We start from the raw sequence: 15,492 nt of genomic DNA, 5'->3' as shown, positions 1-15,492 counted from the left end.
ATGGCACTGGGATATCGGCTCGGTGCTTTGTGACAGCCTGGAGGGGTGGGATAGGGAGGGTGGGAGGGAGGGAGACGCAAGAGGGAAGACATATGGGGACATATATATATGTATAACTGATTCACTTTGTTATAAAGCAGAAACTAACACACCATTGTAAAGCAATTATACCCCAATAAAGATGTTAAAAAAATAATTGTTGCCCCCCAAATAGTTTAAAGTAGTGAATTATTCCTTCCATGAGAGTGGAAAGGAAGGAGAACTATGTTAATATTCAAAGGGAATTAAAAGAAAAAGCATATGCTTCAGGCCCCATCTTTATAGTCTGGTTAGTAAATAATGATGTAGGTGAAAAATATCTAACAATAATAAGTGGGATAAAAATTGAGCACAGAGAGAGAGCACTGCAAGAAGCAGGAAAACCCATCATCGGCTTCATGAAAGACAACATTTCATGGAAGAAGGAGTGTGTGAGTTCCCTCTTCATGATCAGAAAAATGCTAAAGAAACATGTCCGCAACCATTGATAAGTCATGTTCACTCATTAGTCCCAGTTTATATTTGTCTTGAGAATCTAGTACCCCAGAGCAGTGAAAGTTATACCTAGGTCCTAAATTCTAGGAAGCAATCCTATAATAGGATGAATAAATCCTAGTCTGCTCATCACGAGAAAAGAGAAAGAGAGAGGAGTAGCATAGGAATAGGAAGGATTAAGAGTATAGAAGAGGAAAGCAGGAAGAGAAGAGAATACTAAATCTCCTTCTCTCTATATAAATATATACACACATATGTATATGTTTATGTATGATATATGTTTATGTATATTTATATTACTTATATACATATATATTTAAAGTTTAGTCTCAACCCCATAAATTAATTTCAAGATCCACTTATGGAAGTCATCTGAATTTTGAAAACTCTGATGTGGGCACAAATGATTCCAGGAAATCTGATGAACATGAACGCCAGGGCTTAGCAGACTCAGACAGTTTTCATGGTACCAGGAAAGAAGGGCTTAAAGGGAGAGGCAGAATAGACAACGTGATGTTATTTTTTTTAACAGCTCTAATTGCTTAATTTCTATTATCACTGAGGCTTTGGGAATATTTTTGAGTTATCCTTCCATTAGAATTTTTCGGTGGCAAAATAATTTTCCATCGGAATTTTCCAGAGGTAGAACTATTACAAAATAGTTCAGAATGTAGGCAGTGGAGTCAGCCTGTCTGTGTGGTTTGGAGAAGTTGCTTACACACCACAGTCTCTTCATTTCTAGAATGGGGGTAAAAGAGCCTGCTTCAAAGAGTTGTGGTGTGAATAATAAAGTGCTTAGGTTAATAAATCATACAGTCAGCTCTCAATAAATACTGGCTATTGGCTGGTAAATAAATACTTGATCAAACTCTGTGATAAAATTGACAACAGAATCCAAAAGAGACAATAAATGTATCTGCTCAGAGGCACTCAAGAAATATTTCTGATGTTGGTTCATTCTCAGTGAATTTGGTGAAAGAATAAATAAAGTCTAATATTACTATAAATTATAAATAATTAATCTTAGCCCTATATACAATGGTGACACATTCTCTGTAGGAAAGCTCTCAGACACATTTTTCCATATTTTTCCATTTCCATATCCCAGCCAAGTCATCTAAACCAAGTTGCCCCTGTGAAAGACTCAAGAATTTAAAAGTTGTTTGGTACTAGAGGCCCAAATATTTAGTTAAAAATAGGAAGATAAGACAGGGAAGGGGAGAGAGGGAGGGACAGAGAGAGAGAGAGAGAAAGAAAGAGGAGAGGAGAGGGGAGGGGAGGGGAGGGGAGAGATCTGACTTCCAAGATCATTCAGTAGAAGAACTAGGACTTGAATCCTGGGTGCCTTCCACTGGCTCTTCGATTTTTCTAGAAGGCAATGACCATCAAAGATTGCAAATTCACTTTGAAATTTTTGCTGACGGTGGTTGGAAAGAGCAAAGTATGGTGGTTACTCAAAGAAGCTGACGGTGAAAGGGAAAGGGAAAGTTTTGCTGACGGTGGTTGGAAAGAGCAAAGTATGGTGGTTACTCAAAGAAGCAAAAATTAGCACACCTTACCCACTGAGCGTAACAACAGCAAAGACAAATATTATAATCTGTCTTTAAAAATGTCTACGAAAAATACATATTTATTTCCAAGGTGAAAAGGGGATCAAGGCTGCTACTTCCCTGTGAATTTAACCTGGATTTCAGACAATATAAATATTCAAGTTTCACATCATTTTAAGGTTCCCAGCGGAAGAAAATGACAATCACTTAAAAAAAATTTTTTTCTTTATTGGAGTATAGTTGATTTACAATGTTGTGTTAGTTTCTACTGTACAGCAAAGTGAGTCAGTTTTACATACACATATATCCACTCTTTTTTAGATTCCCATATAGGTCATTACAGAGTATTGAATAGAGTTCCCTGTGCTATACAGTAGGTTCTTACTAGTTATCTATTTTATATATAGTAGTGTGTGTATGTCAGTCCCAATCTCCCAGTTTATCCCTTCCAACATCACTTTTTAAAATGTTCCTTTCCTACACAGTGTTCTGAGGCACCAGGTCTGAGAGATTCACTAGCGAAGGTGTGTTATATTTGTAATTTCCTTTAAATTGCAAATTTCCATCATAGAGTAATGAGTATTATGGTAATTAAGACATTAAATTAGTGTATCATGTACCCTGCTGAGAAAATAGTAATATAGTATAGCAATGCACTAGAGTAGATAATTGCTAGGACAATAGGCATGTGTCCACAGTAAAGATGATGGTCATTTTTAGTGCCCTTATCACCACAGCCAGTTTCAATAGGAACGAGTCCGTCACATTAACTAAATCCTAATGAAACTCTAGAATTACAGAGACACTAAGCGTTCATGTCTTATACACTGGGTTGTGTCAGTCATATCAGCTCCCCTTTATTTGCTTTTTCAGCATAGTTTCCATAGCTTTATGGACTTTCCAGTGTCCTTTATGTAGGTCAATACGAACACTTATTCAGAATGTTTATTATATGCATTTTTTAAAAATTTATTTTTATTTATTTATTTTTGTTTATTATATTGCAAAGGTTGTTGTTGTTTTTTACATTCTTTGTGGCAAGACACCATTAACACAACAACACACTGTTTAACTGCATTTGGCCGGGGGGGGGGGGCAGGAGGGGCAGAGGGAGTTTATCATGTCCTACAGTAGTTCCTATAAAGTAAACTAAGGACTTAGGGGAATTATTTGAATTACAAACATTTTCAATATTTGTTTCTAAGTCAGAGAAGATGCTAGCATGCAAGTTCACATCCCCACCCACTCACTTTTTATTTTTCTGTCTTTACAGTTCCACCATGGTTTTTAAATCACCCTTCCAACCTCTATGCCTATGAAAGCATGGATATTGAGTTTGAATGTGCAGTCTCTGGGAAGCCTGTGCCCACTGTGAATTGGATGAAGAATGGAGATGTGGTCATTCCTAGTGATTATTTTCAGATAGTGGTAACTATCTTTTTTCATATTCACTTTACAATCCCATTCATTGTCTACTCTGTTTTCAGTTGCTTTTCTTTCTTGGGAACAACGTTCCTGTTGGGAATGTTTATGATGTATGAAGAAAATTGTTCCAATAAAGCAAATCATTTTTTAGACTTGGAATTTTTGAGCTCAAAAAAAGTCATTAAACAGTCCAGCCCCCTTGTTTACAGACACGGTTTTAAACAAACAAAGAAAAAATGGGGGGCCTAAGACCAGTGCTTTCTAAATATTCTCATTGGTGGTTCTTGGAAAAACAGAGTTTAGAATCTAGTTCTAGACTGTATGAATCCAAGAATCTCTTCTTTAAATTTTGCCCATTATAATAAAGTTTCAAGTAAGATGCGCTACTTATGAATATGGTAGTCTTACTTTGGTAATTAGGATGGTCACTCTTTGCTCCTTTGCTGCTCTTCCAGATAGGCCAGCTGATCCTACATGAGCAGTAGAAAAGGGCAGTGATGATGGTGATAGTGACAATGGTGGTGGCAGTGTTGGAGAGGATTTGAAGACCCAGAGTTCACATCCTTTGCAGTTCTGAACTTTGGAAAGAATTGAAGCCAAGAACAATGGTTCTTATAGTTCCTATAAGGTTTAGTGTACCTCTCTGTCCCTGCCCTGGAGAGAGATAATAGGGATAATGGTGGTATATTCACTGAGTTGTTGTCCTGGTACATAGTGAGTGATCCATACCTATCATTATTATTATTGTTTTTGCTGCTACCAGCAGAATGCTTTGCTCATTTAAAAATGCTCTGTGAAAACTCTCCTTTTGGTGTAGGTCAGCATCAGAGGTTCTGAATTCAAATGAATATCTGAGAAATATGAAAAGCACTTTTTAAATATCAAAGAACTTTGCAGCTAAAGGAGGCTTTCAATCCATTTCTCTTATGTTTGAGATGCAGACATGACCCTGTCAAAGAAAAGTGGTCCTCCAAGCCAGGTCTCCCAGGAGACGGCAATTATAGTGTAAGTGCCCTATAGAATTCAGGCGCAAGCTCTCTCCATGGCTTTACAGTGCCTCTTGCTGGTGGTCCCTCTTGCACGATCAGTCAGCTTTCAGAAACTTTCATCACCTCTCGATTCATGCATTTTGTCACATTGTAAGGGCTCTTAAGGAATACATCCGTAAAGAATATCTTTATTATGTTTATCACCACTTACCATTTTTCATTTTTAGTTGCATTTAATTGGTTGGGAATAGAGTAAGAAAGGAAAAAAAATAAACTTTTGAATGCCACATCAATCCATTAGTTCCTTTACATGCAATGCTGTTTCCCCTATCACTGAATTAAAAATGATCTGCCATGGGGCAACTTGAAATGTGTTGTATATGCCTAAAATAGATGCTACTTGCATATAGAGGAAATTGTTGAGTGCCCTTAAGGACACAGGATAAAATGAAGCATTTCATTTTTTTCTACAGTTTGAATAATCTTTTCCCCAGAATGACTTATTATAGCCAACCTACTTAAAATGTTCCTTTTCTTAAGGTAAAAAAAAAAAAAAAAAAAAAAAGTATGGTATGAGCCCTTTTCACATTAAATTGTGCTTAAAAATATTTCCCCAGTAGCTCCAGATCTGTCACACATGTAACATTTAGCACAAATAGTAACTTATATGAGAATTGTTAATTGTAAGTTAGTCAACTTTATCTTAAGAATTTTACATCAGCTGAAAATTGACTACAAGACACTAAAAACAATTAAGTATTCCCCATGAGGTAATATTTATCTCTTAATGACTTCAGGGCAAGTGATTTAACTCGTCTCACTTACTGAACTAATTCTTACACTATCGAAGGTAAACTGAGTTACTGTAATTAAATGCTATTTCCAGATCATTTTATCATCCATCCTTGAAAACTATGGTGGCCCAATTTACATAAAACAGGAGTTAACATTGCTGTGTTTTAATTTATGGATTACTGAAGGTGAAACATTTCGGCCATATAACAAGAATGACATGGGTATAAAAGATCTACCATACCCTCCTCCAAATCCCCGAAAGGGCACACAATTTTAAAAGGATTTTCAGATATTTTTTTTCTCGGCAAATGTCCAGAAAATATCCAACCTAGATTTCTTGTCCTTTAGAAGCTGCAAAGATAAGTAATTTTTGTTTCCTTTTGCTTTTTTTTTTCCCCTCTCCGGCACCCACTGAAACTATTTCCTTCAGTACAAGGAAAAGAATGAGATTTCTTTTGATACTAACCTCTCTTTCGTCCATACCTAATAAAAGAGTTTTCTGTTTACTGCTCACTTATGGAGGATGTGCATTCTTGGGAGTATACTTTTCATGGCAGAACTAGGTTAAATGGTGGCACGTGGATTCAGCAGAATCTTGGGAATCTGTGACATTTCCCAGATGACACAGGACGTATCTGTAAGGCTGAGGACCCTCTTAGCCTCCCTTCTGGTTTCTTTTGGGAAGTTTGATTAAAATTTGTTTTGTGATCATTTTGTCACTTGGAGTTTTTTTTTGCTTTTTCAAATGCTTTACCTGCTTTTTCTTCTCCCTAGGGAGGAAGCAACCTACGAATCCTTGGGGTGGTGAAGTCAGATGAAGGCTTTTATCAGTGTGTGGGTGAAAATGAGGCTGGAAACGCCCAGACCAGTGCACAGCTCATTGTTCCTAAGCCTGGTAAGATGAAGTGAACCTTGCTCTGGTTCCTGTAGTTGCAGTTCTACATGGTTCATCTGTGAAATCTGTACTGTTTTCCCTATTCTCAAAGTCAATTTGAAATTATTGAGTTATTTAGTTAATCAGGTATACATGTGTGTATTGATGGTATATTTGTGCTAGCAAATTATATCTATGACTATCGATATATATCTCCATCCAGTGAGATACAGTCAAGATGACTACCACTAAATTACTACCGTCTCCCCTCTTTTGTGGCCTACCTTTCTTCTTGGTGTTTCATATAAATATAAACTCTATATATGGAACATATATATATATATATATGTAATATATATAAAATAGATAAGCATATACATGTATACATACATGCTTATTTATAGTCTTAAATCAATGGAAGTTGGTAGAAAAATAGCAGGAGTAATTAACTTGAAAGTAAAAACATTCTTCTCTTTTTTTAGAACAGATTTTGATAAGTTGTCCTATTTTCTATAATTTATTAAGTTTTTTATTTTGTTCTGTAATCTTTTAGAGGTTTAATGTGGTGGTGTATTCAAAACTAGCGTAAATCTATAATAGACATGTCATGTAATATCCCCATAACAATATGATTTCCAGAAAGCAAGCAAACAGACAAAAACAAACACACAAAAAAACCAGCTGGTCAGCTACTCTGAAATGTGGTTACACTAAAGAAGGTCAAAAACGTCCCTTCTCTCTTTTTATTCTTTTTTTTTTTAAAAGCAGGGACTGAACAGTTGTTTCTATAGATCAAAATACCTTAAAATATTAATACCTCCTCATGAAAAGTTTTCATACCACCTACTGATTATGTTAATTTCAACTTTTTCAGGCCAGTTTCCTTCCTCTTGACTCAACCTTGTCTTAATCTTTCCCTGCTTTAATTTTAATAGAAAACAAATTTTCTGTTTAGAAACAGTAATTTTAATAGAAAACAGAAATTTCTATATAGCTACTGAAATATATGAGACATAGTCTTTCTTTGGCTTCTGTCATTTACAGTGTGCCTATTGAGGCCTTATATTTTGTGCATCTCTAACCAATTATCTGAAGATGCTCAGACTCTCATAATAATGCTCACAGCGATGACTTTCTCTGCTTTTCTTGATTAAAACAAAAAAGCAACCATAGAACCACAGTCCCAGATGAGTAAAGGAATGAAAGGAACTATTTAGGAATTTGAAGGTACCATTAACTCTTGTTCAAGATCACCAGTTTCTCTGATGGACTGTTTGTTTTCCCTCCATTTAATGTGCCTTACATGTGAATGTGACCTCATTTGTGCGACTAAATACATTCTCTTCGGCCGAAACAGTAATGGATAAGGAGGGGAAAAGGAACCTCTAAAACCAAGGTCTCTAATATGAGCCATGGTTTAAAAACTCTGTGCTGTCTCATTAGCAACGACAATATGGCAACATTTACACTAATACTGATTGCTACACAAGTCACAGAATAAGAGAATTCTAGTTAACATTGATTTCCATGTAAGGCCATAAAGCTGAGGAAAATGCAAGATAAGTAGTCCCGTATTTCTGAAGAGAAGTATGAGGTACATTCTCCTATCATCCCCTTTAACTGCCATTAGGGATGGAGGATTCTTTGAAGTGTTGAAATTCATAGGATTAGACAGACATCATCATGGTGTTTTCTTTCCCCCACAAGTCAAGTTGTGGAGATACCAAGAAAACCCCTTGAACAGAATGTGTGTATGTGTGTGTGTGTGTGTGTGTGTGTGTGTGTTTTACTGTTTTGCAAAAATGGAAAATGGGCAACTTACCCTGACTAAAAGCTGTCTGGAGCTGCCCACAACTGCAGGAGGAGAAAGGGGAAGGCAACAGTGGGGAGAAGCTCAATTTCCACCTTTGGGAAGAATGAGGGTGTGAGTTGCACTTGAAGAAAGCAGGGCGGAAGACATCTTGAAAGGCCTTGCCCACGAGGTCCTGGCTGCTAAGGCTACAGCCACCAAAAGACGCTAGAGGGACACTGGCTGGGACGGAGCTGAGCTGGGAGCTGGTGCAGAAGACTAGCCAGATCCTGCCGCGCCTGCTGCAGGAGGGGGTCCAGGGCGGGGCTTCCTAGGTTGGAGGGGCCTCTGAAGAACACAGAGCTGCTCCCCAAAAAGAGGCAAGTTGATGCCTTCCACGACTGTGGACTCTCAGGAGCACAGGCTAAGAAAAGCAGCCTTTGTCTCTTCACTCCAAATCCATCCTCTCTTTCTACCCTGGAGAAGCCCTAAGCAGAGGGGGAAAGCATAGACCCAAGAGAATTAAAAAAAGTGGTGACAGACAGTCCCATTGCCTCTTCCCCATTTTTGGTCTCAGGCCTACTCTGGGAGGCGGGGAGAAACTTTAAATTGAACATTAAGTTAATGTCTTGATTTAGATCTCAGTGGTGTGTGTGTGTGTGTGTGTGTGTGTGTGTATTGCTGTTGTTGTTGTCATTATTGTTTTTAATATCTGCAAATAAGGCCTTTAAAATATTTTAAGGTGCCCTTAGGACCTGAGGGTTGACCCAACTTGTTATCTGGGGTAGGAAATATATCCGATAGGGTGTGTTTGAAAGTGGATGAGAGGAGAGAATAAAACTGTTTCCCCTTGATATTCCAATAGTTCAGCTCGTTCAATAAACCAGTTATAGGCATTCAACTTCATTTACACCAGGCAGCTCTGAATTCAACAGGTAGCTCTTTATTAACAGTATCTTGCCTTCCACTCAGGCCCTGATTCATTTGCGTCTCTGTGACCACAAAAGAGCAAGGCGCCCCTCGGCATAAATGTCAGTTACCTCCTGGCTAGGGCAAACCTTGGAGAATCTTGATAATTCATTCTTCCCCCATCTAGATGGTAAAATGTTGTCAGTGGATTCTACATTCTTGGTCGGTGTTTATTGTATCTGGCATCGGATTAGAATGAAGACCAAAATCTGAAAGCGTGACAGAACACCATTGTGACTGTCTTACATCCCCTCCTTGTAAATGATGGATTGCTTTTTCCTGGCCATTTAATCAGGTCTTAAAATAATGCCTCTCCACCTCCGCAGAGGTGCAGTGTAGGCCATGTGCACAGATGGTGGAGAGGCCAGCTATAAATATAAACTCAGCAATGAGGCTGACCTTGGCAGGAAGAACAGAGCCCTCTCTGTTTAAGTTCCAACAATAAACGGTCACCATATATTTTGAGGCACATCGTGAGTCTGCACTGACCAGCTGTTCAGCTTTGGTCTGTCCACATGCTTGCGGCTAAGAGTTTCTCTTGACAACCATAACAATCTGCTTCTAACTGAAGTGCACACAATGGCCTGTTAGAGCCAGTGCCCATTGTTGGTGGATATTTACATAAGCCTAATGAAGTTTCAACCTAGTCTTTTCTATATAGTTAGTTATTCCCTCTTTAGCAATTAGTGACTTAGGAAAGAAACATCATCTACTAAATTAAATTGAGTTAATGACTTGTTTCTCTTTCCAGAAGATAAATTTTGGGAAAATACTGAAATGTGTGCACTGTAACATGTGAAACATATACATGATTTCCTCTAGATAAAGATCAATGGCACTTAAAAAAATCATTATACTAGAGGAGGTGCTATCAGTAATGGTTTCTATCTGATACTCTAACACCACACACACAGTTCCAGACTGCTGACCATCTCTCTGTATACCTAACACAAACATGAATGCACACACACACTCGTGCACCCACAGACAATGGTCTGCACACTTAAGAAGACTTTGCATATGCATCAAAAATACTTTAGCCATATTATGTAAGTGGTGGTGAATGCGAGTTAAGATATTTTATCTGATATATATCACTTGTATTGCCTATTCATCTCTTCTAAGAGCTAAGGAAATGTTTTCTTGTTATTTGTTTTAGTTTTATTTATTATTTGGCGAGGGACATTGGTTAAGAAGTCCTCTTTCCAAAAGGAGATTGACTGTAGCCCTCCAACTCTACTGTTCAGTGAACAGCCCAGACAAAATGTGCCAAGAATCAATGTGTTAGGCATCATAAGAATAAGATGTTTCAGTAGCCAGATTTGCAAACAGGTAACCAGTACCTTAGGATCTGGTTGACATAGCAGATGCTGATGAGTTAGTTACCCTTGAGTCTCATCTAGTGAACTGGAGTGTGGGTAAGTAGTAATTAAATTAAGACTATCGGGTAGCTAGAAGGAAAAGTGAGCATACTTTCCAGTGCTGGTGGGGCAGCATGGGAGCATAGAGAGCAAGGCAGGAACAAAGGTAAGATAGACATAAGATATCAGTTATCTCTGAGTTAGTGATTCTGGTTCTAGTTGCTAGGTAGCATTATGTTTCCAGGCCAGGGGTCTTCAGTGAAGGTAATTGGAAATACCTAACTGCTGGGCAGAGAAGAAGAGAGGGCCAGGGAACTGGGAATGCAGCTGTAATCAGGGCATATGTAGTCTGGAATATTTTAAATTTAATGGCAGAAATGGGTGAAGATAGAATAAAGTCGCCATGGGAAGAAATAATGTATTCTTCATATTCTACTATGCACAAAAAGGTTATGTGTTCACAAATGAATAAATGCTATTCTAAATATTTCCTAAATGTAGATCTGCTTGGGCAAGTTACCAAATCATGCCTTCCACTGAAGAAATATATATGGGATATGTGTCTCATGTTAACACTGAATATTTTTTTAATGCTGGTTTTGTGTTTTTCCTCCAATATTGATGGCAAAATAGAGTTTCCCACTGTAGGAGGGGAATATATTGGTTATGCCTTTAGTAAAATAGTGAGCTACTATCAATTCCTTGTTCTCCCCTGGGAAAGGTTACTGATTACAAATGCTGTAGAATTTTAAACATTGTATTAAGGTAGTGTATTATATATTAGCAGAAGTGTTAGGTCCAATCATAAACATCAAGGCATAACATCAAAAGTCCTTTTGATGCCAAAAACTTGGCCTCTGTGTCCCAGTGCTGAATCAAATCTCAGAGACAGAGTTTTGGGTGAAATAGGAAAGAATAGCTTTATTGTTTTGCCAGGCAAAGGAGGCCACAGCAGGCTCCTGCCCTGGAAAACTTTGTGTCCCCACCCGGGAGGATTCGGTGAGTTGCTGATAAGATTAGGAGGTGTGCAGGGCCTGCACTCCTTTATTCTGGTGTCAGGTAATCTTTTGATGAGCTTCTCTGGTTCCTTTAATCTGGCCTCCTCAGGGTGGTCTTCTCTCATATGAAGAATGCTGACATCTTCCATTTGTTGGGTCTTAGTTCTATAAAGGGCTTAAAGGCAGTGTTATGTGCATCGCTTGAGGCAGCACCAGGACCCTGCCCCAAGGCTGCACTATTGTCTCTTGACTGTTCCTCCCTTGTCTCTGCATCCCCTCCCTTCCCTGATTAGCAACTGTTCGAATCTGCCCTTTGGAACTCAGGGAAGGTCATGGAGGCTGGAGTCTGTTCCTTACAAGAAATGGGGGACATGAAAAGGCTTCCGTGCCCAGGAGCCCCACAGGGTCCTGCTAGGTTTCACTTTGGATCTGTTTTTGTGACTTGTTCCCTATCAGTACGAGAGGAATACCTTGAAATCCAAATAGGCAAGAGGAATATGTGGGTGCGTACTCATACAGTGTATATTAACTGCAGCTAGTTAAAGTGTTTCTTACTAAATGTGGACTCTTGTGTAGTAACTTCAGTGAGATTGTGTGAAACAATGAAAATTGTACAATTAGTTGTAACACTTCAAGATCTGTTAGAATTTAATTTGTCAGTGTAATAGCACTGTGTAAGAGAGATTGTTACTAACTCTCAAGTGGTGTACTTTTAAATCTGATATTAGTCACTGGAGGTCAATTAAGTTGAATTTTTGTCTCTTATTATGAGAAGAGTTACTATGATTTAAGCGCTCAGTATTATTTTGTGTGGGATCAAATTATTCCTGGAGTTCTATAAATAATTTAGAAGAGCCAGTTCCATGTATTGGACTAATATATTGGTGGACCCAAACTAGAAAATGAGTCATTAGACAGTTTCCCTCACACAAACTGAGACGCTCATTAAAACTACAAACATTCTCTTTAGAGTTCCATCATTGAGTTTACGTGAATGAAAGTGCAACTTAATATTTTTGAAACTTGTTTCCAGTGATGATTATAGTGATTATAGCTCATAAGCTTTCCACAAACGTTTTCCCTTATAAGCCTTAGTAATTAACTGTAGCTATTAAGATACAGAACCAATTTTTTTCAAGGAAGTTATTAATGTCCGTATATGTATGTGGCTGTGAATTTGTTCAGTGTACTGAAAACTTATTTCGCTAGCTAAGGTAAAGATAAAAATAAGAGGAAGGTAATGTCTGCTCTTTTATTTTCTACCTCAAAGTCTCCTTTCCCTTAGAGAAATCTTGACGCACAGACTAGCACTTTCCCTGAGGGGTTCAACGATAGCCGAAGTTTCACATTTGATTTTTTACCATGTGATATTCACGTAGTCTATGAGATGTGGACACATTTCATGTCCACATCCTTCTCTAGTTTATCTATAGAGATTTAAACTATATTGGAATATAGAATATAATGAACAGAATCTTAGACAATATTGCCTAACCTTTCCAGGTCTCCATTTCCTCAGCTTTAAAGTACAATAGATAATTGTCTCAAAGATTTAGTGCAATAAATGTATGTCAGAGGGGTTTGTAGGCTGTAAATTGCTACACAAATGTTAGCTATTATAAAGTCTTCCACTGGTTTATTTAGTCTCAAGAAAAACAGGAGGCATTTCTTGGGATGGATACAATGATAGCTATCTTCTAGCATATTTTTCCATCCTCCAAGAAAAGAATTAATAAATATTTCAGGGACAGTGGCAATTTGAAGTTTAGGTTTTTAGCCCAGTGGACAAGGTGAAGGGAAAAGGTTTATTTCAGAATGCCTGCAGTGGAGAGGTTTGTAGTAGGGTTTACAGTATCCCTTTAATGACTTGCTCATTCCAGTTTTATGTTGGCAGAGGTTTCTCAGCAAATAAAAACTTGTCACTCACCTTGTCCTTCATTCAGCATGTGCTTCAAGTAGGAAGCTAGCTCAGTGCTAATCAAGAGGATATGGCAGACTTCGAAATTAGAGATGAATTCTACAGTAATATGAAGTATCCTGAGACCAGTGATAACTATAAATCCATACAATATGAAAGACTTGATAGATTCATAAATACTGATCACATCAGACTTTGGTGGTAAACACACCAAAGATTGTTACTCCATAGCTTTTTAAAATCCCCATTGTGGGGAAGTAGAAAAGAAGAATCCTGATTTTTACACTGAACCCAAAGGATCTTGTTCTTGTATTTCTGCCTTTTATTTATAAATCATCGTTTGATAATAGATGTGCCTGGACACACACACTACACACACATACAGATATTCCTTCTGATATATTAGTATAAGAGAATTTTAAAATATCAAGGTGATCATTAGTAGGAGGTATATATAATTTAATAGCTAAAATTATATAGATGTAATTTTAACTGATTATCAAAGTGATAATAATCAACATTGATAGGACTACAATGAAAATAGTACCCATATACACAGTTTGAAGGAATGAATTACAATGTAGTCAACAACATAGGCCTCAGATGATTCCACAGGAAGCTTTGAAGCTGGGTTAGCTACTCAGGGTACTCTACCCCCAGAGATGGGTATGACCTTGAGTGAGGTAGTTCTCTTTAGCTGAAGGCAGTTACTGGAGATGGATTCTGTAGGGAGCCATCAGCCACCATCACTGTCTCCAGCTGGAGGAGTAAGTGCCACAGTCCATGAAAGGGAGATCCAGACGGTACACCACCCTATTCACTACAGTCTCCCGCTGTGCCACTCAAACCTATTTGCTTCATGTAACCAATTCTAGAAAGAACTATTCCAGGATACAGGTTGGTCTTATTCCCTGGGGGAAAAGGAAGGTTAATGGGATGAACTACAACCCTCACCAGTACAACTACAGCTGGTCTCAGGGCTGCAATTCGTGCTCATCACTTCCTTCCTCTCACCCTCAGCCAACATCTCTGCTCATCTGTATGGCTTAGCGGATGGAATGACTCAAACTCCTATTCCTTCGCAAGTCATAGAACTTGTAGTAGTCTATTTACCATCAAAATTGGGGAAGAGAGTACCAAGAGACACTCCAGTAGATCACCTGGGTGCTAACCACAGTCATCCCTGTTTCCTGCTTCCCCCTGATGATCTGATAATTATTCTCTCCTTGCCTGCTGCTATTTTGGCACAAGGAGCCTGAAATGACCAGGAAGCAGTGATAGCTCAAAGGTTAATGATTAAAGTATTCCTCCTCTGGGAACTAGGACTTCTAAGTCCTAGAGTTTCAGGGATGAGAAACACAGATTCCCAAATGGGTCACTGGGAGTGATGGTAAGCAGGGTCGCACCTACTTCAAACTCTTTTATCCATTTACTCTACCTTTGGGGACATGGCACCGTATACTGATCATTCATTTTGTGTATGTACCTTACTCTAGAGGAAGGCTCTTCATTTTTTTAGGATATCGTCTTCAGTCTTAACCCATTGCTCCTCCAAAAGACTGTACTTAGGCTGTATCAAGTTAGCGGCTTCTCAGAGGTTGGTATGTGATAGGATGAGGGGCTCCCATGGTCGTGTATTCATGCCCACACCCCTTTTGCTGTTAAGTGTGTTATTTGATCTTCTGTAATATTATGCATGATCCCATGTCTGTGGCTCAGAAACTTTGGGAGCTCTCAGTACTGCAGGCTGAAGCCTTGAGAATAAGAAAGGTGGAATATGTGTATAGTCCAATCAGGAATTTCTGCCCTTTCCAGAGTAGAAGGAGTTCAGTATAAACAACTTGCTACCAAAAAGTTAGTCGGCCTCCTCAAGGAACATTGTTTTATTGGGTGCTCTGCATCGGGCTCTTTACTGGTAGATTGAATGTATGGCAGCTCCAGTAGCTGCCGGTGAGCCTGTGTTGTTGGGCAATGCACAGGTCCAATCCCTGCCACAATAGCCTCTAAATTTATGCACCTTTGATGTCACCACTGGAGCCTGGCTGATATCACCTGGCCAGATTGTTCCATCTAATTGATTGTGTCTCTTTCATGGAGGATACAATCTGGTGTTTAGATGTTTTCAATTAGCAATAATCATGCCTGGGATAAACTTCATTGACTACAGTACTTCATTGACTACATTGCACAAAGCTTGAGGTTTAGATGTGATTCAAAGATCTTTATAATACTTGATATCCACTCCCAGAGGCCCATCCAAATCTTTTCCAAATCTCCATGTCCCTGATCT

At 38.5% G+C, this 15,492-nt stretch overlaps 1 protein-coding gene across 1 annotated transcript in view; it reads left to right on the top strand.

The window, feature by feature from the left end:
• Positions 1-15,492, top strand: part of DCC (DCC netrin 1 receptor) — a 764,559-nt gene that overhangs the window by 279,613 nt on the left and 469,454 nt on the right. Inside the window, exons 6-7 of the mRNA XM_060121767.1 lie at positions 3,358-3,512; positions 6,068-6,188. Coding sequence (XP_059977750.1) covers positions 3,358-3,512; positions 6,068-6,188 — 276 coding nt within the window. The remainder of the gene's footprint in view (positions 1-3,357; positions 3,513-6,067; positions 6,189-15,492) is intronic.

The sequence above is a fragment of the Lagenorhynchus albirostris genome, chromosome 14, assembly GCF_949774975.1.
Source record: "Lagenorhynchus albirostris chromosome 14, mLagAlb1.1, whole genome shotgun sequence".
In the NCBI taxonomy this organism is placed as follows: domain Eukaryota; kingdom Metazoa; phylum Chordata; class Mammalia; order Artiodactyla; family Delphinidae; genus Lagenorhynchus; species Lagenorhynchus albirostris.
The sequence above is the reverse complement of the archived record's forward strand: the minus strand, read 5'-3'. Positions and strand labels throughout refer to the sequence as shown.